The 27864-nt window shown below is 43.3% G+C and overlaps 1 protein-coding gene across 6 annotated transcripts in view; it reads right to left on the bottom strand.

The window, feature by feature from the left end:
• The window catches only part of Lin9 (lin-9 DREAM MuvB core complex component), a 50428-nt gene that overhangs the window by 8120 nt on the left and 14444 nt on the right, over window positions 1–27864 (bottom strand). For all 6 annotated transcript variants that reach the window (XM_090341563.1, XM_090341564.1, XM_090341565.1 and 3 more), the window contains 7 exons: window positions 23508–23641; window positions 21596–21721; window positions 17785–17942; window positions 8758–8891; window positions 6227–6346; window positions 5747–5848; window positions 4117–4197 (listed from right to left, as the gene is read on the bottom strand). In XM_090341563.1, coding sequence (XP_090197689.1) covers window positions 4117–4197; window positions 5747–5848; window positions 6227–6346; window positions 8758–8891; window positions 17785–17942; window positions 21596–21721; window positions 23508–23641 — 855 coding nt within the window. The remainder of the gene's footprint in view (window positions 1–4116; window positions 4198–5746; window positions 5849–6226; window positions 6347–8757; window positions 8892–17784; window positions 17943–21595; window positions 21722–23507; window positions 23642–27864) is intronic.

The raw sequence follows: 27864 nt of genomic DNA, 5'->3' as shown, positions 1-27864 counted from the left end.
TACTTAAGAGACTGTCCTTTTATTCACGAGTGCCATCATATTCACTATTTTTTTTTTTTTTGCCAGTCCTGGGCTTGAGCTCAGGGTTCAAGGCTCACTGTCCTTGGACTTTCTCAAGGCTAGAGCTCTACCACTTGAGCCTCAGCACCACTTCCGGCTTTTTTCTATGTATGTGGTACCGAGGAATCGAACCCGGGTCTTCATGCATGCTAGGCAAGCACTCTACCACTAAGCCAAACTCCCGGCCATTACTATTTATTTTTTTAGGGCCCAAGTTGAAACCTCAGCACCACCAAAAAAGTAAAAATAGATTAGTAAAGCAGCAAGAAAGAGAAGCTAGCACCACGAACACAACAAAACGGAAAGAAATGCAGCAAGTACCTCAATAGTAAACATCAAATGTCAATGGTCTTGGGCTGGGATGTAGCTTAGTGGCAAAGTGCTTGCCTAGCAAGTGCAATGTCCTGGATTCAATTCCCAGTAACCCCCCCTCTCAAAAAAAAATTAATAGCTCAAATCTATCAAAAGACAGAGCAGCAGGCTCGATCAAACAATATACAAAAAATGAGCATTAAATAAAAAAGAAAAAAACCCCACAAAACAAAAACACGAGCAGACCATCTGCTATCTCCAAGAAACACATTTCATTGTCAAAGAGAAACACAAATTCTGAGTTGAAGGGATGGGGAAAGGAAGAAGTAACCACACTGATACCTGAGAAAATACATTTTAGGGGCCAGGAGTATGGCTTGGTGGTAGGGTGCTCGCCTAACATGCATGCAGCCCTGGGCTCAATTCCTCGGTACCACATGTACAGAAAAAGCCAGAAGTGGTGTTGTGACTCAAGTAGTAGAGCACTAGCCTTGAGAAAGTCCAGAGACTGCCCAGGCCCGGAGCTCAAGCCTTGGGACTGGCAAAAAAAAAAAAAAAAAAAAATTCTACTCGTCAGTTTATATGTACCTAATATTGGTGCAACCAAATACATTAAATGAATACTTAGACTTATAAGAGCTTATAGACACCAACAAGATAGTGGGAAAGGGCTGTGTGTTTGGCCTAGTGGTAGAGTGCTTGCCTAGCATGCACGAAGACCCAGGTTCAATTCCTCAGTACCATATATATAGAAAAAAGCCAGAAGTGGTGCTGAGGCTCAAGTGGTAGAGCTCTAGCCTTGAGAAAGTCCAAGGACAGTGCTCAGGTCCTGAGCTCAAGCCCAGGACTGGCCAAAAAAATCCCCAAGATAGTGCGAGACTTTAACACTATATTCTTTCTAAAAGACAAGTCAAAAAGAGAAAACTATGATACTGACTTATGCCTTTATTTATTTATTTATTTATTTATTTTTGCCAGTCCTGGGCTTGAGCTCAGGACCCGAGCACTGTCCTTGGACTTTCTCAAGGCTAGAGCTCTACCACTTGAGCCACAGCACCACTTTCGGCTTTTTTCTATGTATGTGGTACCAAGGAATCGAACCCAGGTCATTGTGCATGCTAGGCAAGCACCCTACCACTAGGCCAGACTCCTGGCCCCACTTCTGGCTTTTACTGGAATTGAACATCTCATACTTTCCTGCCAGGGCTTGGCTCTGAACCTCAATCCTCAGATTTAGCCTCCTGAACAGTCAGGATTGCAGGAGCCACTGGCACTTCATTCTGCTAAGATTCTTATCTCTGATTAAATTACAAAAACTACAAAAAAAAAAAAAAAGCTGGAAGTGGAACTATGGCTCAAGTGGTAGAGTGCTAGTTAAGCAAAAAGGCTAAAGGACAGCACCCACAGCCTGAGTTCAACCCCAACCAGGAGCAGCACAGAATAAGAAATCAAGACTTAATTCTCAGCTGGGCACTGGTAGCTCAGGCTTGTAATCCTAATTATTTAGGAGGCTGAGATCTGAAGACTGTGGTTTGAAGCCAGCCCAGGCAAGGAAATCTGCAAGATTCTTATTTCCAATTAACCACAGAAAGAGTCACAGTGGTGCTAAAGCTCAAGTGGTAGTGTGCTAGCTTTGAGCAACAGGAGGTTAGGGACTGCATCCCAGGCCCAGACTTCAAGACCCAGAATTGCCAAAAAAAGAAAAGGAAAAGGAAAGAAAGAGAACTGAATTCCCCTTAAAGCATTCCCCTTGTCACTCCCTCTTCTTTTTTAGCAGTAGTTTACTGGGTTTCTCTGGCAACTTTCTCTAGACTCCATGTCCAGGAATAAGGTACAGATTTTTCCTCCCTGGTTCCATCTTATCCATAGACAGGTATCTCTGTTCGAGGGTGGTTCTATACCAAGTGTTCACAGCGCGCTCCTGTTTGTCTTTATTTCAAGTACACTGTGCACACCTGTGCACACTTGCGCCCCTTACCGTGGCATTGCAGGGGCTTCTATGGCACTGCCAACAGTGAAGTTTCCCTGCGTGCTCCTGCTCTAAAGGGAGGGGCTGGGGACTCTTGCTCCTTATAGAAGGTCTCACCACTGCCATGATTTGTTCAAGGTTTTGTTTTTGTCAGTTAAAAATTCAAGACTCATTTATGTTTTTCTCTCAATTATGTCATTTACACTTTTTGTTACTGTTTTCTGAGTGATGAACTTCCAAATTTCACACCGTGTTTAGAAAATTTTTTTGATAATTCTGAAGAGCACTTTATGGAGATGGGAATGTGGCTTAGTGGTAGAGAGCTTGCCTTGCATACACCCTGGGTTTGATTCCTCAGAACCACATAAACAGAGAAAGTTGGAAGTGGCGCTGTGGTTCAAGTGGTAGAGTGCTAGCCTTGAGCAAAAGAAGCTCAGGGACAGTGCCCAGGCGCGAGTTCAAGCCCCAATTCTGGGGGTAAAAAGAAAAAAATTATGCTATCATTTGAGCCACAGTTCTACTTCTGGCTTTTTGGAGATAAGAATCTCACGGAAGCTGGGCGGGTGGCTCACACCTGTCATCCTAGCTGCTCAGGAGGCTGAGATCTGAGGAACAAGGTTCAAAGCCAGTCCGGGCACAAAAGGACCTGAGACTCTTTTTTTTTTTTTGCCAGTCCTGGGCTTGAGCTCAGGGCCTGAGCGCTGTTCTAGAGCTCTACCACTTGAGCCTCAGCACCACTTCTGGCTTTTTTGTATATACGTGGTTCCAAGGAATCGAACCGGGTCTTTGTGCATGCTAGGCAAGCACTTTAACCACTAGGCCAAACTCCTGGCCCGGACCTGAGACTCTTATCTCCACTTCATCTCTAGAAAATCAGAAGTGGGGCTTGGCTCAATGGTAGGATGGTAGCCTTGAGCTGCAGAGCTCAGGGACAGCGCCCAGGCCCAGAATTCAAGCCCTATAACCCCCACACACAAAAAAGAAAAAGAATTTCGCCAGAAGTGGTGCTGAGGCTCAAGTGGTAGAGCTCTAGCCTTGAGAAAGTCCAAGGACAGTGCTCAGGCCCTGAGCCCAAGCCCAGGACTGGCAATAAATAAATAAATAAATAAATAAATAAATAAATAAATAAATAAATAATCTAAAATTAAAAAAAAAGAAAAAGAAAAAGAATCTCATGGCCGGGAGTTTGGCCTTGCATGCACAAAGACCTGGGTTCAATTCCTTTTTACCACACATGAAGAAAAAGCAGGAAGTGGTGATGTTGCTGAAGGGGTAGAGCTCTAGCCTTGAGAAAGTCCTGTACAGTGCTCATGTCCTGAGTTCAAACCCCAGGATAAGCAAACAGAAAAAAAAAATCTTATGGATTTCCTATTGAGGCTGGCTTCAAAGCAGAACTCTTAGATCTCAGCCTTCTTCTTTAAAAAAAAAAAAAAAATTGGGGTAGAGGTCATGGGGCTTGAACTCTGGGCTGGGCACTGTCCCTGAGTTCTTCAGCTCAAGGCTACCATCTGACCTTGAGCCACAGCTTCACTTCTCATTTTCTAGTGATTAATTAGAGATAAGAGTCACTCAGCTTTGTATTGCCTGGACTGGCTTTGAACCTTGATCCTCAGAGTTCAGCCTTCTAAGCAGCTAGGATAAGAAGTGTGAATCACCAGCATTCAGTAGGCCTTACCATCTCTTTCATCTCTTTTCTTCATTTTTGCTTTTTTTTTTTAAGGCCTCAGCATCTTAAAACAAGATAAGCAATCAAAGAGAAAAAGATAAATCCTTACCAGTTTTTCAGCTTCTGTGTTCATTTCCCTTAATTTCTTGATATGTTCCTTCTTAATCATGAGAATTTTTGATAGTCTAGTCTATAGATAAAGAAGAAATATTAAAATGTCACATATGGGGGCCGGGAATGTGGCCTGGTGGTAATGGTGCTTCCCTAGTGCAGTGCTTCCTTGAATGAAGATCCAGGTTTGATTTCTTGGTATTACATACATAGAACAAGCCAGAAATGGTGCTGTGGCTCAAGTGGTAGAGTACTAGCCTTGAACTCAGTGCCTAAACACTGTCCTTGGGCTTTCTCAAGGCTACAGCTCAGGGACAGTGCCCTGGCCCGGAGTTTAAGATCCAAGACCAACTGACAAACAACCAAAAAAACCCTAAAGGGTAGGCACTAGTGGCTCATTCCTATAATCCTAGCTACTCGGGAGGCTAAGATAGGTGGATCACAGTTCTAAGCTAGCTAAGACAGGAAAGTTCATGAGACTCTTATCTGAAATTAAACTTTACTAATTGCCGGTCCTGGGGTCTGAACTCAGGGTCTGAATATCGCCCTTGGGCTTTTTTTTTTTTTTTGGGTGGTTCATGGGGCTTGAACTCGGCCTGGGTGCTGTCCCAGAGCTCTTCAACTCAAGGCTAATGCCCTACCCTTGAGCCACAGCCCTACTTCCAGTTTTCTAGTGATTAATTGGGTCTCATGTTTTGGTTAATAAGAGTCTCACGTTTTGGTTCTTTAGTACCTTGACTGGTTTGTTTTTAATGACAATCCTCAGGCTCGTTTTTTTTTTTTTTTTTTTTTTTTTGGCCAGTCCCGGGCTTGAGCTCAGGGCCTGAGCACTGTCCTTGGACTTTCTCAAGGCTAGAGCTCTACCACTTGAGCCTCAGCACCGCTTCCGGCATTTTTTTTCCTTATATATGTGGTACCGAGGAATCGAACCCAGGTCTTTGTGCATGCCAGGCATTCTACCACTAGGCCAAACTCCCGGCCCCTCAGGCTCGTTTTTAACCACAATCCTCAGGCTCTGCAGTGCCTACCAGCCCCCTAGCTCCTCAGGAGGCTGAGATCTGAGGATTGCAGTTCAAAGTCATGCCAGGCACTAAAGAATTTGAGACTCTTATCTCCAATTAATCACTAGGAAATGGGAAGTGGGGCTTTGTCTCAAGGGGTAGAGTGGTAGCCTTGAGCTGAAGAGCTCAGGGACAGCACCCAGGCCTAGAGTTCAAGCCCCATGACCAGAAAAAAAAAAAAAAAATCAATTAAAAAGACAGTGGAAGAATGGCTAAAGGCCCCAAGTTGAAACCCCAGAACTACAGAAACAAAGAAGACCTCTTAATATTTTTTGGCCTCAATATTTTTTCAACTTTAATAACACAAAAGACATTAAGATTTTTTTTTTTTGCCAGTCCTGGGCCTTGAACTCAGGGCCTGAGTACTGTCCTTGGGATTTCTCAAGGATAGAGTTCTACCACTTGAGCCACAGCACCATTTTTGGCTTTTTTTCTATGTATGTGGTACCGAGGAATCAAACCCGGGTCTTCGTGCATGCTAGGTAAGCATTCTACCACTAGGTTAAACACCCGGCTGAAGACATTGAGTTTTTATATAAATAGCAAAATATTCAGAGAAGTTCTTACCACTTGAATAAGGAATTCTACTGGAAAACCTCCTAGTGTTTCAGTGTCAGAGCCAGAAATTTTACTTCTCCAAGGTGACTGCCCTAATAAAGGGTCATTATCCTATAGGAATAGAAGGCAAACATCTAATGAGTGACTGTATAATCGTTTATGTGTATTAAAACTTAATAGGATGGGAGGGAAATGGGGACCATGTCATAAGAAAGGGTATCAATATTTGTGAAGTTATGCACCTTTTATCTGGTGAATATAATGTAACCCTTCTATTAATCACAATTAAAAAAAAATTTCTTTCAGGAAAAAAAAAAACCTAACAGGAAGGAAAATAGTTCTGGATTTAAAGTGACTACTTACCTATTCTAATTTTTGGTAACTCAAAATAAGATAGGTAGCTCCTAAAGTAGTTATTCTAGATGTGTAAGAACACAATTCATAATGAAACAGTCAAATTATTGGTAGTATTTACATACTACTCCTTACTGTAATTGGAGACTGGAGAGAAGGAGCATAATGAAGTCGGGGTGGGGTCATAAAGAACCGAGAAGGCCGCTGTTTTTGTCCAAAGGCAGCAATTGGCATCGTCTCATGAGGCTCGTTACTCTTTAACAAAAGAGAATAGTCCACAACTTAGAAAAGTTTATCAGAAGCTGGTACCAGTGGCTCACACCTGTAACCTTAGTTACTCAGGAGGCTGAGATCTGTGGATCTCAGGAAGGCAGCCTGGGCAGAAAAGCCCTGTAAGAATCTTATCTCCAGTCAACCATTCAAACACCACAAGTGGCACTGTGGCTCAAGTGGTAGAGTACTAGCCTTCAGCACTCTAAAAGGCTCAGGGACAGTACCTAGACCCTGAGTTCAAACCTCACAACAGAGGAGAAAAAGTTTACCAGTCATTTAAGCTTTGTAAATATTACCTTTCAACATGAGCTACATACTCATAGGCTATGATTTATGATGGTACATAAAGTATATTCTGATTTATCCTAGGATATATTAATCTATAGATATCAAAGGCTCAAATGCAGGTCAGAAAATGTCAATACTACTGTGTTGTTAAAAGGTTATCCTCAAAAAGGAATTAAAAGAAGAACTATCAAAGGGCCACCACAATTTAAAGAAATAAAATCCCACTGTCCTACGGGCTGGGCAACAATGGCTCACAACTATAGTCCTAGCTACTCAAGAAGCTGCGATCTGACGACTGTAGTTCAAAGCCATTTTGGCATGAAAGCCTACAAGACTTTCTTTTTTCTTTTTCTTTTTGCTAGTCCTGGGGCTTGACCTAGGCACTGTCCCTGAGCTGTTTTTTGCTTAAGGCTAGCCTATCATCTGACATGCATCCTAGGCAAGCAGTCTACCACTAGGCCACATTCCAAGACCCTCTGTGAAAAAAGAAAAAGAAAAGGCTGGAAGTGGTGTTGTGGCTCAAGTGGTAGAGCTTTGGCCTTGAGAAAGCCCAAGGACAGTGCTCAGGCCCCGAGTGCAAGCCTTAGGACTGGCAAAAAATAAAAAACAAAACAAAAAAAACCACCTTAAGAAGGTATAGATTCTTAAAAGGATGGGGAACGAACGAATGAACAAAAAAAAGAAAGAGGAACAACTATAAGGAGCCGTCACCTTAAGCAGTATGTATAATATTTGTGCATGCATGTGCACGTACATGTGCATGCTCGTTCTGGGGTTTGAACTCAGGGTTTGTGTGCTTTCCCTGGGCTCAAGACTAGTGCTTTACCACTGAGCAAGAGCTCTACTTCCAGATTTTTTGGTGGATAATTGGAGATAAGAATTGCACCAAGCTGGCTTTGAATCTCATTTGATCTCAGCCTCCTAAATAGCTAGAATTATAGGTGTGAGCCACTAGCACCCAGCTAGCTCTCCAACTTTCAATTAAGGAATGTATATAACTTCATACCATCAGAACTGAAGATATTAATACCCACCATGTATAACTGTGAGGATACAACAATATTTACATTGAAAGATGCTACTTCATCCTTTTTTTTTTTTTTTTTTGCCAGTCCTGGGCTTGGGCTCAAGGCCTGACCACTGTCCCTGGATTTTCTCAAGGCTAGGGCTCTACCACTTGAGCCACAGCACCACTTCCGGTTTTTTTCTATGCATGTGGTACCGAGGAATCAAACCCAGGTCTTCGTGCATGCTAGGCAAGCACTCTACCACTAGGCCAAACTCCCGGCCCCTTACTTCATCCTTTTTAAAAAATCTTTATATTGTAATATATAGAGGGGTTACAGTTATATTCACCAGATAACCGATGCATTACTTCTCACACATTGATACCTCTTCCCATGTTTTTGTTACTTCATAGTTTTAAAGGCATTTTGTAAGAGGCTATTCCTTAGCTTAAAAGCTGGGCTGAAAATGTAGAGTAGCTTCTTCCCAAGAATACTAAGTAAGCAGTGATTAGTTCTATTACACTGTGTGGGCAAAATACAATAGGAGTCCTAGTTAAAAAACAAAGCAAAACAAGAATGAAAAACTTAAGTTCTGATACAGGGGTCTAGTAGACAGGGTTAGGAATTCCTAAGGATCTCTTCCATTTTCAAAATGAAATCCTGACTCAAAAAATATTTCTTGGGTCATGGGGCTTGAACTCTGGGCTTGGGCTCTGTCCGAGCTCTTTAGCCCAAGGTGCTTGGCCTAAAGCTCTTCAGCTCAAGGGTATCACCCTACTCCAGGAGCCACAGAGCCACTCCAGAGATAAAAGTCTCAGGTGCCCAGGCTGGCTTTGAACTGTGATCCTCAGATCTCAGCCTTCTGTTTAGCTAGGATTATAGGTGTGAGCCAACTACTTGGAGATAAGAATCTTAGTTCTTTAGGTTCTTTAGTGCCTTGCTGGCTTTGAACTGCAATCCTCAGATCTCAGCCTCCTGAGAAGCTAGGATTACAGACATGAGCTTCCACACTCAGCTATAAAATACAATTTCTAAGAAATGTCTATACAACATATTTAATATGCACAAAACAGACGTGTATTATAAAGTACCACTTACAAGAACCTCGTAGTCAGGGATGGTGTGAGTACCCAGGCCTGTCCTGTCAAAAGTCACTCTGTAAGTAGCATTAAGCGTATCTACAGCATCTATCTGTCCAGTGAAGAGGCCGTCATGAACGCCTCGCAGCCGGGCTGAGGAAAGAAAGACTTGATCACATTTGAGAGAACTCTCAATAGCATGTAATTTCTTCTTTCTTTTCTCCCTCCCTCCCTATCTTTCTGTCATGGGGCTTGAATTCTGGGCCTGGGCGCTGTCCCTGAGCTCTTCAGCTCAAAGCTACCATACCCCTTTGAGCCACAGCGCCACTTCCAATTTTTTTTTTTTTTTTGCCAGTCCTGGGGCTTGAACTCAGGGACCGAGCCCTGTCCTTGGGCTTTTTCCTCAAAGCTAGCACTCTGTCCCTTAAGCTATAGAAGTACTTCCAGTTCTTCTATGTATGTGGTACTGAGTAATTGAATCTGGGTCTTCATGCATGCTAGACAAAGCACTCTACCACCAGGCCAAACTCCTGACCCCACTTCCAATGTTTCTTGTTTTGTACTAGACTTGAACTCAGGATCTGGGAGCTGTCCCTGAACTTGCCCATTTTTTTTTTTTTTTGGTGCCAGTCCTGGGTCTGAGCTCTTCAGCTCAAAGCTACCATACCCCTTTGAGCCACAGCGCCACTTCCATTTTTTTTTTTTTTTTTTGCCAGTCCTGGGGCTTGAATTCAGGGACTGAACACTGTTCTTGGACTTTCTCAAGGCGAGAGCTCTACCACTTGAGCCATAGCCTCACTTCTGGCTTTTTCTATGTATGTGGTACTGAGGAATTGAACCCAGGGTGTCATGCATGCTAGGCAAGCATTCTACCACTAGGCTATGCTCTTGGACCCCGGGGGTTATATTTTAATCAATATAGACTTGAAACTTCATTCAGCCTGAAGAGTTACATACTATGTTCTTAAAATTTCTACTCACACTAGATATGTTTGGATTTTGCTGATAATATTCAAACTGAAGTTAAATAATAACATAAAAGTCTGTCAGCAGTTGAAGAGACACCTGCAACCACCCCTGGTGTAGAGATTCAGTAGATGGAGGCAGAGTACTTAGCACTTAACACAACAGATCAAAACCAGCCAAGATAAAAGGAGCATGGGGCAAAGTCCAGGGGAAATCTGGTGTCCTAGTCTAATTGAGTCACCAAGGACTTATTTATTTCCTCTGTAAATGTGTTGTCATGACACTAATGAAGTACTGAGCTGGGAAGCTCATTGGAGACTCAGGTGATATGAGTTTTTACAGTGGATTGGTCGTATAAGCACTTTCTGCCTAGCACACCCTGAGATTTCAGACCCTCGAGAAGAATGTTAGTGTACAGTGTAGACTTAGGAAACTGCTTTTATTGATTAGGAAACAGTGGGACATTTCCAAATTCAAGTCCCTAGAATCAGCCATGGGCAAACCTTGAGGTTCTCAGAATTGCAGTATCTGACTTACCTTTTTTTAAGTTGTAATTAATAGAAGGGTTACATTATATTTGCTAGATAGAAGGTGTATTACTTAACAATCATTGCTACCCCTTCTCATGTTTTTGTCCCCATTTCTCTCCTCCACCCCTCACCTCGCTTTTCTCCCTTCCCTATCCTACTTCAAATAAACAAACATATATACAATGTATCAGATAACAAGGTAAGATACTTTAACAATATGAGATAACCAAGGGACAACAAAAGAGATGAGAAATAACAGTACACCTTATATGGCTCTTGTTTCTCTATCTTAGAGGTCCTTTCTTTTAGCCTCATCCTATATGGCCTTATGTATTGAGATTTTGCTCTACTGTAAACCTCTGCTAGGAGAGTCTAAGGTTTATATTAATTATGACAAATGAGAGAAACCATTGAGCCTATATTCCTTTGAGTCTAGCTTACTTAATATAATTTTTCCAAGTTTTTCCATTTCCTTACAAATGGGGCGATGTTCTTTCTGACAGCAGCATAGAATTCCATTGTGTATAAATACCACACCTTGTTGATCCAATCATCCACTGTGGGGCATCTGGGTTGGTTCCATATCTTTGCTATGGTAAATAGTGCTGCAATGAACATCGCTGTGCTAGTGGTTTAGTTATGTCCTTGTTTCTGGACTATTCGGTAAATGCCAAGTAGTGGAATTGCTGGGTGGTAGGGGAGCTCTATGTGTAGTCTTTTTAAGGAACCGCCATACTGCTGTCCATAGTGGTTGAACGAGTTGACACTCCCACCAGCAGTTAACTCTTTTCACATCATCCTTGCCTTCATCTGAAAATCAAACTACTCATATTGTCTCCACGCATACTTGCAAATGACCTATGCTCTTTGTAATTGAGAGGAGGTGTACTAGGATTGAACTCAAAGCCTTGTGCTGGCTAGGCAGCCATTTTATCACTTGAGCTACTCACCCAGACATTTTTTATCATTTATTTCTCAAGTAAGTTTTTGTTGTTGTTTGTTGGTCATGGGGCTTGAACTCTGGACCTGGGCACTGTTCCTGGGCTCTTCAGCTCAAGGGTATTGCCCTACCCCTTGAGCCACAGCCCCACTTCCCATTTTTCTAGAGGTTAATTGGAGATCAGAGTCTCAGAGTCTTTAGTGCCCACCCAGGCTGGCTTTGAACCTTGATTCTCAGATCTCAGCCTCATGAGTAGTTAGGATTACAGGTGAGCTACCACGCCCAGGTCAAGTTGTTTTTTTTCTGCACAGGCTGACCTAGACTATGATAATCCTATTTGTTTCCTGAGTAGCTATGATGACAAGTGTTTGATAATATGGCCAGTTTTTTCTTGTGCTGGTCCTGGGCTTGAACTCAGGGCCTCAGCACTGTCTAGCATTTTTGTTCAAGGCTGGCAATGTACCACTTGAGCTACAGCTCCACTTCTGGATTCTTTTGTTAGTTTACTTGAAGTAAGAGTCTCATGGACTTTCCTGCCCAGACTGGATTTGAACCTCAATCCTCAGATCCTAACCTCCTGAGTAGCTAGTATTGTCTGGTTTGAGGCACCAGGCACATGCCCAGTTTTTTAGTGGTTGAGATGAAGTTTATGAACTTTTTTGCTTGTACTGCTTTAAAATGCAGTTCTCCTAACCCCAGCCTCCCAAGGGAATATCATTTCTTCCTCTTTTTCCAGAGCTAAGGACTGAATTCAAACCCTTTTTGTTTTGAGATAGGAGACTGTTATAATCTAGGAGATTATGTAACCTAGGTTGTTGCTGAACTTTTGATTGTCCTGTTTCAGCTTCCCGAGAGCTGAAGTTACAGGTGTGTTCCATCATGACTACCCTCACATAAGCATATGTATGTAGTTTTCTCACATACCAAATAAGCAGTTATCAACTTTAATTATCTACCTGGAGACAGTGTGGACTTGGACCACAAAATTAGAACTCTGGGGCTGGCTGGGAATGTGGCTTAGTGGTAGAGCGCTTACCAGGCATGCATGAAGCCCTGGGTTCGATTCCTCAGTACCACATATATAGAAAAAGCTGGAAGTGGTGCTGTGGCTCAAGTGATACAGTGCTATTAGCCTTGAGCAAAAGAAGCTCAAGAACAGTGTCCAGGTCCTGAGGAGTTTAAGCCCCAGGACTGGCAAAATAAAACAAGACTAGAATTCCAACAGCTATAATTTGGGGTTCACCCACCTTGGGTTCTAGTACTAGAACTCAGAGAAACATTTGTTGTGTTTCCAGGTTTATTGTCGAGTATTATGAAGGACACAGGTGAAGAGCTGCATCAGATGAGGTGCAGAAGGAAGGTGCAGTTTGCAGGCCTGCTCCAGACCTTCTACCTTTCAGGAACTTCCACATCCTGATTTATCTAGAGGGCGGTCTTTCTTGGGTTTCTAAGACTGTTACAGTGCAGAGCTGATTACCTCATTCCCCGACAGTGATCAATATAACTTCTTGTCTCTTTCTCCTGCTCACAGGATTGAGGTGAAGGTGGGCTCAAAGTTCACCCTCTAATCCTGTCCTTATCTTTCAGGTGATCAGCCCCCAGGCTTGATATACTTAGCCATCAGCCATAAATTAACATATTTCAAAACCGTCCAAGGATAGGAAGTGGCTTGGAAGTGGCACTGTGATTCAAGGGGCAGGGCTGTGATTCAAGGGGCAGGGCGGCAGCCTTGAGCTGAAGAGCTCAGGGACAATGCCCAGGACCAGAGTTCAAGTCCCAAGACCAAAGGGAAAAAAATTTTCAAGGATTAGTCAGGCACCAATGGCTCACGCTGATGATGCTAGCTACTCAGGAGGCTGAGATCTGAGGAGTGCAGTTCAAAAGCCAGCCTAGGCAGGAAAGTCCGAGACTCTTATCTCCAATTAACCACCAGAAAACACAGTGGCACAGTGGCTCAGGTGGTAGAGTGCTAGCCTTGAGCTGAAGAGCTCAGGGACAGTGTCCAGGCCCAGAGTTCAAGCCCCAGGCTGACAAAAACAAAAAGGAAAAAATTCCAAGGATTTTGGAGAGTCATATGCAAAGATAAGGACAAAGACCCAATATGTATTTTATAATAGCATATTGGCTTACTTTACTTGACGTAACTCCCTACATGTTCATTTATACTAGTGCAAACGATAAGATTTCCTTCTAGCTGGGAGCTGGTGGTTCACACTTGTACTCAGGAGGCTAAGACTTGGAGGATCATAGTTTGAAGCCAGACTGGGCAGGAAAGTCTGTGAGGCTCTTGTCTCCAATAAACTACTCAGAAAAAGCTGAAGCAGCAGAGCAATGCTACTCACTGAAGCCCAGAGTTCAAGCTCCATGACCGGAAAAAAAAGCTGAAGCACACTCGACTGTGGATGTGGACCTCATTTTCTTATTCATGGATGTTTAAAGTAACTCCATAGCTTGGCTATGGGGAAAAGGGGGGAGAGCAGGCATCAGTGACACAGATTTTACACCATTTAGATATGTGCCCCATAATGGGACTGCTGGATCACTTTTTTGTCTACCAGTACTAGGGTCTCAACTCTGGGAATTGAGTTTCCTTGGCTAACCCGATGCCAGCTGCGTTACACCTCTAACCCTATTCTTCTCTGCTGATTGTTTTTGTGGAATTTTCTGCCTGAGCTGGCTTTGAATAGATGATCTCAGCCTCCTGATGAGCTAGGATTATAGGAGTTAGGCAGAGGCAAAAATTGTATTACTCCTCAGCCTCCTGAATAGAAAGATTACAAGTGTGAGTCACCAGCACTCAGCTTATACTTTTTTTTTTTTTTTTACAATGGTTAACTTGCATTTGGGCCAACAATGTGAAAGGGTTTCCTTTTCTTTATAACCTTGCCCCTTTTTGATACCAGTCACTCCCAGGGTTGTGAAGTGGTACCTCAGTGTGGTATTCATGTGCAGTACCCAGGTGCCTCTTCACATTGAGCATTTTTTTTTTTTCATGTACTTGTTGGTCAGGTACATGTTTTCTTTTGAAAACATGATTTTTTTTCACTCCAGTTGTTTCCCTGCTATGATCTGCTTCAGGATCTGTGTGTATGTGTGTGTGTGTGTGTGTGTGTGTGTGTGTATTTTTTGGCAGTCTTTGGGCTTGAGCTCAGGACCTCAGCACTGTCCTTGGACTTTCTCAAGGCTAGAGCTCTCCCACTTGAGCCTCAGCACCACTTCTGGCTTTTTTTCTATGTATGTGGTACCGAGGAGTCAAACCTGGGTCTTTGTGAATGCTAGGCAAGCACTCTACCACTAGGCTAAACTCTCGGCCCCTCCTTATATTTGTGAATAGTAACAGTTTATCAGCTATATTTAAAAACCTTTTTCCCATTCTACAAATTGTTGCATCTGCCTGTTCAGTCCATTGTGTAGTTTGCTATAATTCTACTTACCTACTTTTGCTTTTTTGGGGGAAGATTGATATACTGATACATTAAAAACTGATAAGTAGAAATTACCCAATCCAAAAAGCAGAGAGAAAAAAATAGACTGAAGAAAAATGGAAAGGCCTAAGGGAGGCAGACTAAAGTCTTAGAGCACCTACCCAGCAAGCACAAGGCCAAGTTCAGCACCTCAGGGGGAAAATGGAGGAAAAACTAGGAGGGCTGGGGGCCAGTGGCCCTATGCTCTCACTCTGCTTTGTGGCTTGTGGCTGGAGCTCTACAACTCTACAATTTCACCTTCATTTTTATTTTTGGGGGACTTCAAATCTGGCCCTGGGCACTGTCCCTGAGCTATTCAGCTCAAGGCTACCACCCTACCTCTTGAGACACAGCCCCACTTCCCCTTTTCTAGTGATTAATTGGAGATAAAGAGTCTCAGGTTCTTTAGTGCCGGAGCTAACTGGATTTGAACCACAATCCTCAGATCTCAGCCTCCTGAGTAGCTAGGATTATGGGTGTGAGCCACTGCATTGGCTTTCACCTTCATTTATGGGTTTTTGGTTGTTGTTGTTGTTTGGCCAGTCCTGGGGCTTGAACTCAGGGCTGGGGTACTTCCCCTGAGCTTCTTTTGCTTAGATTAGACCTCTACTACTTGAGGGGCCAGGAGTTTGGCCAAGTGGTAGAGTGCTTGCCTAGCATGCATGGAAATTGGAGTTCGATTCCTCATTACCCCATACATAGAAAAAAGCCCAAAGTAATGGCACAAGTGGTAGAGCTCTAATTTGAGAAACCCAAAGATAGTGCTCAGGCCCAGAGCCAAAGCCAAGGACTGGCAAACAACAACCACAACAAACAAACAAACCAAAAAACAAGAAACCCTTGAACAAGCTTTAAGAATTCTGTACCCTGTGAAACTACCCTTCTAAAAATGCAAGTGTGTGTGTGTGCCTCTAGATCCCTGCCTCAGAAGCTGAGAAAGATCTGGAACTGGAACTGGAAGACAGCTGGAGCTACTTGGAAAAGACCCTGTCTCTAAATCCTACTCCCCTAAAAACCAAGGAAAATAAAAACATTCCCAAATAAGTACAAACAGAGAATTTGTACCTCTTGGGAAGAAATATTATCTAAAAAAATCCTTTGTGAGCCTTCGCAGTAATACACACCTGCAATCCTTGATACTCAGAAGGTAGAGAAAAGAGCAGTTTGGGTTGTGTAAGGTAAAATAACCACAGACTGGCATGGTTGCACATGCCTGTTATCCAGTCATTTGGGAGATCGAGGTCAAGGACTTGGGCCAGGCATGGTGGCTCACACCTGTCATCCCAGCTACTCAGGAGCCTGAGATCTGAGGATCACAGCTCAAAGCCAGCCTGGGCATGAAAGTTCAAACCTGATGACTGACCCCCCCCCCCCCCCCGGCCGCAAATATATATATTAGTATACATTTTCCCATTCTCTTCATTTGTTTAACAAAAGCATAAAACAATATAGCTATAAATACACTAATACTAGGGTGGGTGCCAGTGGCTACTCTGGAGGCTGAGATCTGAGTGAGGATCACATCACAGCTTAAAGAGAGCCTAAGCTGGCAAATCCAAAAGACTCTTTTCTCTATCCAGCAACTAGCCCAGAGTGGAGGTGTGGCTTAAATAGTACAACATCAGCCTTGAAAAGAAAACATTCAGCACGGGGAGGGAAATGGGTACCAAGACATGTGAAAGGGTATCAATGTACGCGAATTAATGCACCTTCTATCTGGCAAATATCATGTAACCTTTTTACTAATTACAATAAAAAAATGCAAAAAAAATGCAAAAAAAAAAGAGAAAACATTCAGCACGAGTGCAAGGTGTGCCTGGTGCTGCTTGCTCACTGCTATAATCAACCCTAGCTACTCAGGAAGCTGAGAGCTGAGGACTGAGGCTCAAAGCCTGCTGCTGGGGCACAAAAGTCTAAGAGATTCTGATCTCCAGTTACCCTCGTGAAAACTGGAAGTGCTGCTACGGCTCAAAAAGTGGCAGAGCACTAGCCTTGGGCTGAAGAGCTCAGGGACAGTGCCAAGGCCCAGAATTCAAGCCCCATAACTAACCTCCCCCCCCCCCCAAAAAAAGAGCACAAGGTGTTGAGTTCAAGTCCCTGCACTGGTACAATTTTAAAACAAAAGGCAATAAGAACAGTAGTGTTGAACTAGTTAGAGGAGGCTAGTGAGAGAAACAGAACAAATAATATGACAATGAAAGACAGATTAAAAATGTTCTCATTTAAACCATACATAGCTATGGTTATTCAGGTGGAGTTAAATTTTATATGCACAGCAGTATCCTTTCTTTAGTTTATATTAGTAACATATATATATATATATATATATGATACTTTGAATCAGTATAATTTTGTAAGAAATACATTTATCTAGGAATAAAGGAATGTCTACAATAAATAAATGTAGTTAAGCTTTCTAATGCTCTACTCAACTTTATTTTAGATAAAAATTACAAGTCATGGCCAGAAGTTTGACCTAGTGGTAGAGTGCTTGCCTAGCATGCACTAAGACCCTGGTTTGATTCCTCAGTACCACATACATAGAAAAAAGCCAGAAGTGATGCTGAGGCTCAAGTGGTAGAGCTCTAGCCTTGAGAAAGCCCAAGGACAGTGCTCAGGCCCTCAGCTGAAGCCCAGGACTGGCAAAAAAATTAAAATTAAATAAATAAATAAAAATTTACAAGTCATGAGTCTGGGAACGTGGCCTAGTAGTATAGTGCTTGCCTAGCATGTATGGGTTCCCGGATACCACATACATAGAAAAGGCCGGACATGGTGCTGTGGCCCAGGAGGCAGAGTGTTAGCCTTGAGCAAAAAGTGTCCAAGTATAGTGCCCAGGCCCTGAGTTCAAGCACCAGGAGTGGAAAACAAACAAAGAAAATTATAAGTCATGCTTGGCATTGGTGGCTCATGCTTGCAATCCTAGCTACTCAGAGGAGGCTGAGATCTGAGGATTGTGGTTCAAAGCCAGCCTGGACAAGAAGTCCTTATTACCAATTAACCATCTAAGAACCAGAAGTGGAGCTGCAGCTTAAAGTCGTAGAGCACTATTCTTGAGCAAAAATGTTCAAGGACAGCATACCGGTTCTGAGTGACCACTCAGAACCACTCTCCACCCCCCCCAATTACAAGTTGTCCTCATTTACCTGTAACTTTGGTTCCAATAACCAGAGGCAAAGGAATTTCATCTGGGAGGTCTTTGAATTGTGAAACATCTGCAACTTTCCTTTGTTGTAAGAGCCTTATTTTTTGCCGCTTCTGTTTTAATGCTGATCTCTCTTCTTCAAAAAATGCAGAAGAACATCTAGAACCATAAAAATCACATAAACTGATCACTCCCCTAGATAGTAACAGCTCACTGCTCCTTTATTCCTACTCTGTACCCTTCCTCCCTCCCTCTCTCTCTCTTTTTTTCCTTTTTGCCAATCCTAGAGCTTGAACTTCAAGGCCTGGGCACTGTCCTTGGACACTTTTTTTTTTTTCTCTCAAGGCTAGTGCTATGCCACTTGAGCCACAGTGCCGTATCTGGCCTTTTCTGTATATGTGGTACTAAAGAACAGAACCCAGAGCTTCGGGCAGGCTAGGCAAGCACTCCATCACTAAACTCTTCCTTCTCACTCTTTGAGTACTATATTTAAAAATGAGATAATCAGCCAGGCGCTGTGGCTCACGTCTGTAACCCTAGCTACTCAGGAGGCTGAGGTCTGAGGATCAACAGTTCGTAGCCCACCTGGGAACAAAGGTTCAAAACCAGAGTCACAAAAGTCTGTGAGACTCTTATCTCCAATTAACCACCAGAAAATTGGAAGTGGCTCAAGGGGTAGTGTAGTACCCTTGAGTTGAAGAGCTCAGGGCAACACATGGGCCCAGAGTTCAAGTCCCATGAGAGCCAAAAAAAGAAAAAGAAAATGTGCCTTAGTGGTAGAGTGCTTGCCTAGCATGCATGAAACACTGAGTTTAATTCCTCAGTACCACATACACAGAAAAAGCTGAAATTGATGCTGTGACATATGGTAGAGTCCCAGCCTTGAGCAAAAGAAGCTCATGGACAGTTCTCAGGCCCTGAGTTCAAGACCCTGGACTGGCACACAAAATGGGGAAACCTCTATTAACTTTTTTTTTCTTTTTCTGTTTGTGAGTCATGCGGCTTGAACTGGACCTGGGTGCTATCCCTGAGCTCTTCAGCTCAAGCCCTACCCTTAAGCCAAGCCCTACTTCCCTTAATAGGACATAAGAGGTTAATTGGAGGGCCGGGAGTTTGGCCTAGTGGTTAAAGTGCTTGCCTACTAGCATGCATGAAGACCCGGGTTCGATTCCTCGGTACCACATACATAGAAAAAAGCCGGAAGTGGTGCTGAGGCTGAAGTGGTAGAGCTCTCTAGCCTTGAGAAAATCCAAGGACAGTGCTCAGGCCCTGAGCTCAAGCCCAGGATTGGCAAAAAAAAAAAAAAAAAAAAAAAAAAAGAGGCTAATTGGAGATAAAAGTCTTGGGTCTTTTTTTACTTGGGCTGGCTTTGAACCTTGATCCTCAGATTTCACCTTCCGAGTAGCTAGGATTACAGGTGTGAGCCACCTTACCCAGCTTTAAAATTTTCTTAATTATAGAACCCTTATTTGTTTTTGGAGGTACTAGGATTTGAATTCAGTGTCATATCCCCAGCTCTCTATAAATATATGTACGTGTGTGTGTGTGTGTGTGTGTGTGTGTGTGTGTGTGTGTAGCTATTAAGGAGGCTGAGATCTGAAGATGTGGTTCAAAGCCAGCCCTGGGCATGAAAGTCCATGAGACCCCTACTCTAATTAACCACCAGAAAACTGGATGTGGCACTGTGGCTCAAGTGGTAGAGCACTATAGTGTTAAGCTGAAGAGCTCAGGGACCGTGTCCAGGCCCAGAGTTCAAGCCCAACGACCAACTGGAGAAAAAAAAAAAAAAAAGGTTGGGCCAGGAGCCAGGAGTTTTGCCTAGTGGTACAGTTTGCCTAATTAACCACCAAAAAAAATCTGTAAATGGAGCTGCAGCTCAAGTGGTAGAATGCTAGTCTTGAGCACAAAAACCTTAGGGATTGTAACTAAGTCTTGAGTTCAAGCCTCAGAACCAACATAAAAAAAGTAATGTTATGTCAAGAGAACTATTAAAAGACCCTAACAGGGGCCAGGAGTTTGGCCTAGTGGTAGAATGCTTATCTAGCATGCATGAAAACCTGGGGGTTTGATTCCTTGATATCACATACATATAAAAAAAGGTGGAAATGGTGCTATGGCTCAAGTGGTGGGGCTCTAGCCTTGAGAAAGGCCAAGGACAGCACTCAGGCCCTAAGTTCAAGCCCCAGGACTGGCAAAGAAAAAAAAAAAAAGACCCTAACAAAAACTGAATAGTTATAATGCAGAGAAAAATAACTACTGCTATTCTAATGGACATGAATTAGAAATAAAGGCTCAAGTCGGGAATGGTGGCTCACGCCAATAATCTTAGCTACTCAGGAGGCTGAGATCTGAGGTTTGAGGTTCAAAGCCAAGCCTGGGCACTAAAGACCAGACAGAGACTTATTTCCAATTAATCACTAGAAAAGTGGAAGTGGGCTGTGGCTCAAGTGGTAAGGCGGTAGCCTTGCTTGAACTGAAGAGCTCAGGGACAGAGCCCAGGCCTAGAGTTCAAGCCCCATGACCCACCAAAAAAAAAAGAAGGAAAAGAAAGGAAGCTCAACTTGCTGAAAGGGAAAAAAAAAGTTGGGCTGGGAGTTTTGCCTAGTTGGTAGAGTGCTTGACTTGCGTGCACGAAGACCTAGGTTCGATTCCTTGGTATCACATACATAGAAAAAAGCCAGAAGTGGTGTTGAGGTTCAAGTGGTAGAGCTCAAGCCTTGAGAAGTCCAAGGACAGTGCTCAGGCCCTGAGCTCAAGCCCAGGACTGGCAAAAAAAAAAAAAAAAGTCCCCAAATGGACTAACATAATTATCAAAGAGGATACATTTACATTTATATTATCAGAACAAAATACACTAAGTAACAGTTCCATTCACTTAAATATTAGAAATATTTAAAACATCATCAATAAAACCATCTTTCAGGGCCACAAGCTTAGCCTAGTGGTAGAGTGCTCGCCTAACATGCACAAAGACCTGGGTTTGATTCCTTGGTACCACATACATAGAAGAAGCCAGAGCGGGTTCAGTGGCTCACTCCTGTAATCCTCGCTATTCAGGAGGCTGAGATCTGAGGATCAAAGTTCAAAGCCAGCCCTGTCATAAAAACTCCAATTAAACACTAGAAAAAGGGAAGTGGAGCTGTGGCTCAAGTGTTAGGGCACTAGCCTTGAGCTGAAGAGCTCAGGGACAGCACCCAGGCCCAGAAATCAAGCCCTAGGAACAATAAAAACAACAGCAAAAATCAAGCCAGGTATCAGTGGTTCACACTTCTAATCCTAGCTACCCAGAAGGCTGAGATTTGGCTGAACATCAAAGCCAAACTAGGCAGGAAAGTCTGTAAACCTTTTTTTTTTTTTTTTGGTGGGTCATGGGGCTTGAACTAGGCCTGAGCGCGCTGTCCCTGACCTCTTCAGCTCAAGGTTATCACCCTACCCTTGAGCCAAGCCTCACTTCCTGTTTTGTAGAGGTTAACTGGAGATAACAGTCTCAGGTTCTTTTGTGCCTCAGCTGGCTTTGAACCTTGATCCTCAGATCTCAGCCTCCAGAGTAGCTAGGATTACAGGCATGAGCCACCAGGGCTGGATTGGACGGCTGTAAAACTCTTATCTCCAATTAACTACCAAAACGCCAGAAGTGGAGCAGTGTCTCCAATTACAGAGTGCTAGCCTTGAGAGGAAAAGCTCAGGGACAGAGCACAGACCCTGAATTTAAGCTCCAGGAATGGTGTGCGTGCACGCGCGTGTACACACACACACACACACACGGAACTAATGATACTACTATTGATTGACTTTAAACAAGTATTTTTTACCTCCGTGGTTTTCCCATTAGCCGCCTGATTTTTCCCCATTCTACCCTTGTCAGTTTTCTTGTTTTCAAATTAGGAAAAGATTCCTTTAAACATACACAGAAGTCATTATCACCTTCAAAGAGTGGTCTGCAAAACAGATATGGAATTTTACTAGTTAATAAATAAGGTACTACTTTTTAGACACAAAATGCAAACTATACATCCTAATTTTTTATTATACTAACCATCCAAAATGCCACTTTCAATTCTGTCCTACAGAGAAGCAAAAGAGGCACAAATTCAAAGGGTTAAAGGTAAATCCTTAGGCATGTGTGAATACCCAACTTGCGAAGTTACTTGGGTCAGACGGGGTGGCTCATGCCTGTAATCCCAGCTACTCAGGAGGCTGAGATCTGAGGATTTCAGCTTAAAACTTACTGGAACACTAAAGTCCCTGAGACTCAAATCTCCAAATAACCAACAGAAAACCAGAAGTGGGGCTATGGCTCCAGGGGAAGGTCAGTAGCGGATGAAGAGCTCAGGGACAACGCCCAGGCCTACAGTTCAAGCCCCATGACCGACAAAAAAAATTACTTGGGAGGGCCAGGAGTATGGACTAGTGGTAGAGTGCCTGCCTAGTATGCACAGAGCTCTGGGTTCTATTCTTCGGTACCACATACACAGAAAGGCCAGAAGTGGTGCTGTAATTCAAGTGGTAAGAGTGCTAGCCTTGAGAAAGCCCAAGGGCAGTGCCCCAGCCCTGAGTTCATGCCCTAGAACTGGCAAAAAAAACAAACAAACAAACCCAGAAATACAAAGAAAATGTGATTTGGGAAATGCCATTGGTGCTAGAGGCTATAGGAGGCACTGAGTTTTATTAAACCTCTACTGCTCTACCCTATGGGAGGCTGGCCTGCCCTGGCCTGACATCTGATACAAACAAACAATACTAGCTTCAAAGTGCCTTTGTACCAGAGGTAATGCCATCACCAAGGAGTCTTCTTTGGGACTGAACCAGTCTCAGAGCACTGAAGGACTCTTGATGGTAAGGTTAGGAACCTTAAGACCCCATGAAAGCTCCCTCAAGCTTCTTGGAAACAAAAACAAAACAGATTCATGAGCTTGAGAAAGCAGGAGTTCCATCAAACATTGAGACATAAATGCCTCAGGTTCCAATATGAATACTTATAAGATTTATAAGCTTTAGGAGACAAATGGTTTGAAAAAGAGGAAGGAACTCTGCTGATTATTTGAAAATCTTTTTCTGCAGTAATTCTATTCTCTAATATTGGATTTCAGCCAAATGTCTAGGTTCTGCTTCAACATTTCTGTGCACTGTAATCTCCCAAATAACCATAGCCATATAAAAACCCTATGCAACTGAGTAGCAATGGCTCACGACTGTACTCCTAACTCGGAAGGCTGTAATCGGAGATCCGCGGTTTGAAGCCAGCAAAAAGCTCCAAGTAGAGCACTAGCCTTGACTACAAAACCTCAGAGACAGCAATTGGGCCCTGAGTCCAAGATCCAGCATCAGCACAAAAAAAGGGACGGAGGGACATGGAGGAAGGGGAGAAGCCAGCAGCTCATGCCTAAAACCCTAGCTAGAAGTTGAGATCTAAGGATCAAGATTTGAAGCTAGCGCAAGGGAGGAAAGTCTAGGAGACTCTCATCTTCAATTAGCCACCAGAATTCAAAGTATAGGTGTGGCTCAAGTGACTGAGTGCTAGCCTTGAGCAAACAATCTAATAAACAGCATCCAAGTCCTGAGATCAAGCCCTATTACTAGCACAAAAAAGGGACTTGGTGGTCATGGCATATAGGTCAAGTAGGAGGCTAACAGCCTCTTGCACCTGCTTAATAAGAGGTCCTGAATTCAAACCCCAATTCCATCACGAAAATAAAAGTAACTGATGCAATCCATGATACATACTTATCTATATTTGAATAGAACCATTCGTATATGCACCACTTATGTGCTTTGGGAAGCTTCAGTAGGTTACGTAATCGAAAACCAATCTTCTGTGATACTTTCTTATCTGGTGTTGACATTGTTGCTGTGAACTTCTACATGATGAAAAAAATAAGATTAATTATAGCTACCCTAGTTAAAAACGAACATATATAACATTGAAAACATTTGTTAAAAGGTAAGCTATAGCCAGCACAGCGCTGGTGGCTCTACCTGTCATCCTAGCTACTCAGGAGGCTGAGATCTGAGGATCAAGGTTAAAAGCCAGTCAAGGCACAAAAGGATCTCTAGAAAACAGGGAAGTGGGGCTTGGCTCAAAGGTAGGCAGTAGCCTTGAGCTGAAGAGCTCAGGGACAGCACCCAGGCTGAGTTCAAGCCCCATGACCCAGCCTCCGCCCCCCCCTCGCCACACACAAAAAAAGTAATCTATATTTGAGTTCTTAGAAGAGTCACAGAAGGCAGGGAGTTTGGCCTAGTGGTTAAAGTGCTTGCCTAGCATGCACGAAGACCCGGGTTCGATTCCTTGGTACCACACATATATAAAAAGCCGGAAGTGGTGCTGAGGCTCAAGTGGTAGAGTTCTAGCCTTGAGAAAGTCCAAGGACAGTGCTCAGGCCCTGAGCTCCAGCCCAGGACTGGCAAAAAAAAAAAAAAAAAAAAAAAGTCACATAAGACAGGTACCTGTGGCTCATACCTGTAATCCTAGCTACTCAGGAGGCTGAGATCTGAGGACCATGCTTCAAAGTTATAGCCAGCATGAAAGTCCATGAGACTTTCTTTTTCTGGGTCATAGAGCTAGAACTCTGCCTGGGTGCTGTCCTTAAGCTCTTCAGCCAAGCCTATTTCTAGAGGTTAATTGGAGATAAGAGTCTCAGGTCCTTTTGTGCCCTGGCTGGCTTTGACCCTTGATCCTCAGATCTTAGCCTCCACAGTTGCTAGGATTACAGGTGTGAGCCACTGCACCACCATGTGCAGCTCAGCTCTGCAGCTCACCCAGCTGAAAGTCCTGGAGACTTTTATCTGGAATTAACCACTAGAAAGTGGCATTGTGGCTCAAGTGGTAGAGCACCAGCCTTGATCTGAAGAGCTCAGGGAAGATGCCCAGGCCCAGAGTTGAAGCCCCAAGACCAACAAAAACAAAACAGAAACAACAACAAAAAGATTCACAGAATTTTTTTTTTGTTAAGAAATATGCTGATCCTTGTGAAATATTTGCCCTACCATGTTTAAACTGCAATGTAAGTATGCAGGAGCAAAAGATTCCCATGCAACACTCCTAGATTTTGTAGGTCAGAAAATACCAAAAAGATCACCAGGCTCTGTGGTAAACGTCTTGGCTGGATTTGGTCCCCAGCAGTAGGGATAAAGAAGTCTGAAAAGATGGACAGTGTACAAGGACAGGCAAGCGAGCACTAGTCTTAGTTTTAGAACTGAATGCTATATCAGACAATGAATTGTTCTTCAGATATTTTAGATAATTGGAAAATCTAAAGCTTCTCCAATGTCAGCATAACAAATAACAAAGTCTATTGAAGTATAAAAGAAAATGGTAAAGCATAGCATTGTGGCTCACGCCTATAATCCTAGCTACTCAGGAGGTAGAGATCTGAGGATTGAGGTTCAAAGCTATTGGGGGGGGGGCAAGTGTGGGGTCAGAGTGACCTGGACTCACACAGCTGAGTACACAAGGAAATGAGCTATTAGCATGACTTTGGGCTATGCTAATCTCTTCTTGTTTAACATATCTGAGACTTGGTTGCTGGCAGTTTTCTGATTTTAAGAAAAGTATTTAAGATTGGAACAAAGAAATAAACTGGGGCTACAGTCTTAAGCTCACAGCCTTAGGCAACAGTCTTAAACTGGCCTTAGGCTGTAGTCTTGGGCTGCTGGCTTGAGCTAGAGACCTCCCGACCCCATCTTTTTCTTGTCTTTTTCTTTTCCAAGTCCTCACCCCCTAAATCAGGAATCCCCATTCAATGCAGGCCAGCCCAAGAACTAAAGAATGTGAGACTCTTATCTCCAATCAATCTCTAGAAAATGGGAAATGGGACTGTGGTTCAAGGGGGAGGGTGGTAGTCTTGAGCTGAAGAGCTCAGGGACAATACTCAGGCCCAGGGTGAGGCAGTAGCCTAGAGCCGGGTAGCTCAGGAGCAGCACCTGAAAAAGAAGGAATGAATGGGGGTGGGGGGAAGGTGTGGAGGGGGAGAACAGGAAAAAGAAAAAAAAAAAAAAAAAAGTGAGACAGGGCCAGGAGTTTGGCCTACTGGTAGGTAGAGTGCTCCCCGAGAAGTGAGACCCTGGAGACAGGCTGCCCACCATCTTATTATAGTCTTCATTTTCAAGCTTTCATCGTGTACAAAATATTTAACTTCTCCATATGATCTTTTATCTGAAAAATGGGAATATAATTATATCATATACTAACACCCTTTTGAATATTAATTCAAGATAATAGATTTGAAATGCTTAGAATAGGACCTTGCACAGAGGAAGTAATCAACAAAAGTTTTATAATTTTTCAGCTCTGAAGGTTTTTGAGCTAATACTAGGGCTTGAATTATATTCTTTATCTTGGTTTGCTCAAGGCAGTCCCTCTACCACTTCACCTGAGCCATACGTAGCTCTACTTCTGGCTTTCTGGTAGTTAGAGGTAAGAGTCAGTCTGTTTTTTGTCTGTCTTGGGACTTGAACCCTGGGCCTGGGCGTTGTCCCTAAGCTCTGCAGCTCAAGGTTACTGCCCTACCCCTTGTACCTCAGCACTGTAATAAGAGTCTCATGGACTTTAGTGCCCTGGCTGGCTTTGAACCATAATCCTCAGATCTCAGCCTCTTCGGTAGCTAGGATTACAGGCCTGTATCAACATGCCCGGCTTCTTTTTTCTTCCTTCCTTCCTTTCTTGCTTGCTTTTTTGTAGGTTGTGCGGCTTGAAATCTGGACTTGGGAGCTGTCCCTGAGCTCTTCAGCTCAAAGCTAGTGCTCTACCACTTGAATCAGTGTCACTTCTGGTTTTCTGGTGGTTAATTGGAGATAGGAGTTTCATGGTCTTTTCATGCCCAAGCTGGCTTTGAACCTTGATCCTCAGATCTCAGCCTCCTGAGTAGCAAGGATTATAGGCGTGAGCCACCGTCAGGCTTGAATGATATTTTTAAGTAAACATATGCACAAGTTGGGACTGTAGCTCAGTGACAGAGTACTTGCCTATAATGTACCGGGCCCTGAATTCAGTCCCTAGCACTAAAAGTAAAACAAAATCATTCACCAAAACACACACACAAAAAAAAGAGAAAATGTAGCACTAGAGGATAAGATAACAGAACAAACAATACCACATTAAATGGACAAACACTGGGGAAAAAAAGCTAAGGATACAAGATTAAAACTAGAAAGAGGGGTTGGGAATGTGGTTTAGTAGTAGAGGGGTTGGTTGCCTTGCATACAATAAGCCTTCGGTTCGATTCCTTAGTACCACATAAACAAAAAAGCAGGAGTGCTAGCCTTGAGCTACTCAGGGACAGGGCCCAGAACTGGCAAAAATTAATTAACAAATAAAATTCATAAAATGAAACTTTATTAAAAATAAAAAAGACTAAGGCTGGGAATGTGGTTTAGTGGTAGAGTGCTTGCTTAGCATGCATGAAGCCCTGGGTTCAGTTCCTCAGTACCACATACACAGAAAAAGCTAGAAGCGGTGCTAAGGTGCAACAGCTGTGAGCAAAAGAAGCTCAAGGACAGTGCCCAGGCCCTGAGTTCAAGCCCCAGACTGGCAAAAAAAAAAAAAAAAAAGCTGAAAGAGTAGGTGTGGCTCAAGTGGTAGAGCATTAACCCTGAACAGGGACAGTGCCCCAACACGAAGGACATGCATGAACATGTGTGTGCACATGCACACATATGGACATGCATGTGTGCATGCACACAGAGGCACACAAAGCCAACAGTGAAAGGACAGTATAGCTCTGGTGCAGAGCACTTGCCTGGCATATATACTACGTTGGGTTCACCATAGCAAATGTCCAAAAAAGAAAAATTAAAAAGAAATTCTGGAAGCCAGGTGCTGGTGGCTCAAGCCTGTAATCCTGGCTACTCAGGAGGCTGAGATATGAGGACTGTGGTTCAAAGCCAGTCTGGGCAGGAAAGTCTGTGAGACTCATCTTAGATAAACTTAGAAAATGCCAGAAGGGGTATTGTGGTTCAAGTGGTAGAACACTAACCTTGAGTAAAAGAGGTTCATGGATAGTACCCAGGACCTGACGTCAAGCCCCAGGATTGGCAAAACAAAAAAGGAAACTCTGACTTTGCATGAGCTATTTTCTTCTTTTGG

This window comes from Megascapheus bottae, chromosome 10 (genome assembly GCF_031878675.1).
Source record: "Megascapheus bottae isolate mThoBot1 chromosome 10, mThoBot2.hap1, whole genome shotgun sequence".
NCBI classification, from domain to species: Eukaryota; Metazoa; Chordata; class Mammalia; order Rodentia; family Geomyidae; genus Megascapheus; species Megascapheus bottae.
The sequence above is the reverse complement of the archived record's forward strand: the minus strand, read 5'-3'. Positions and strand labels throughout refer to the sequence as shown.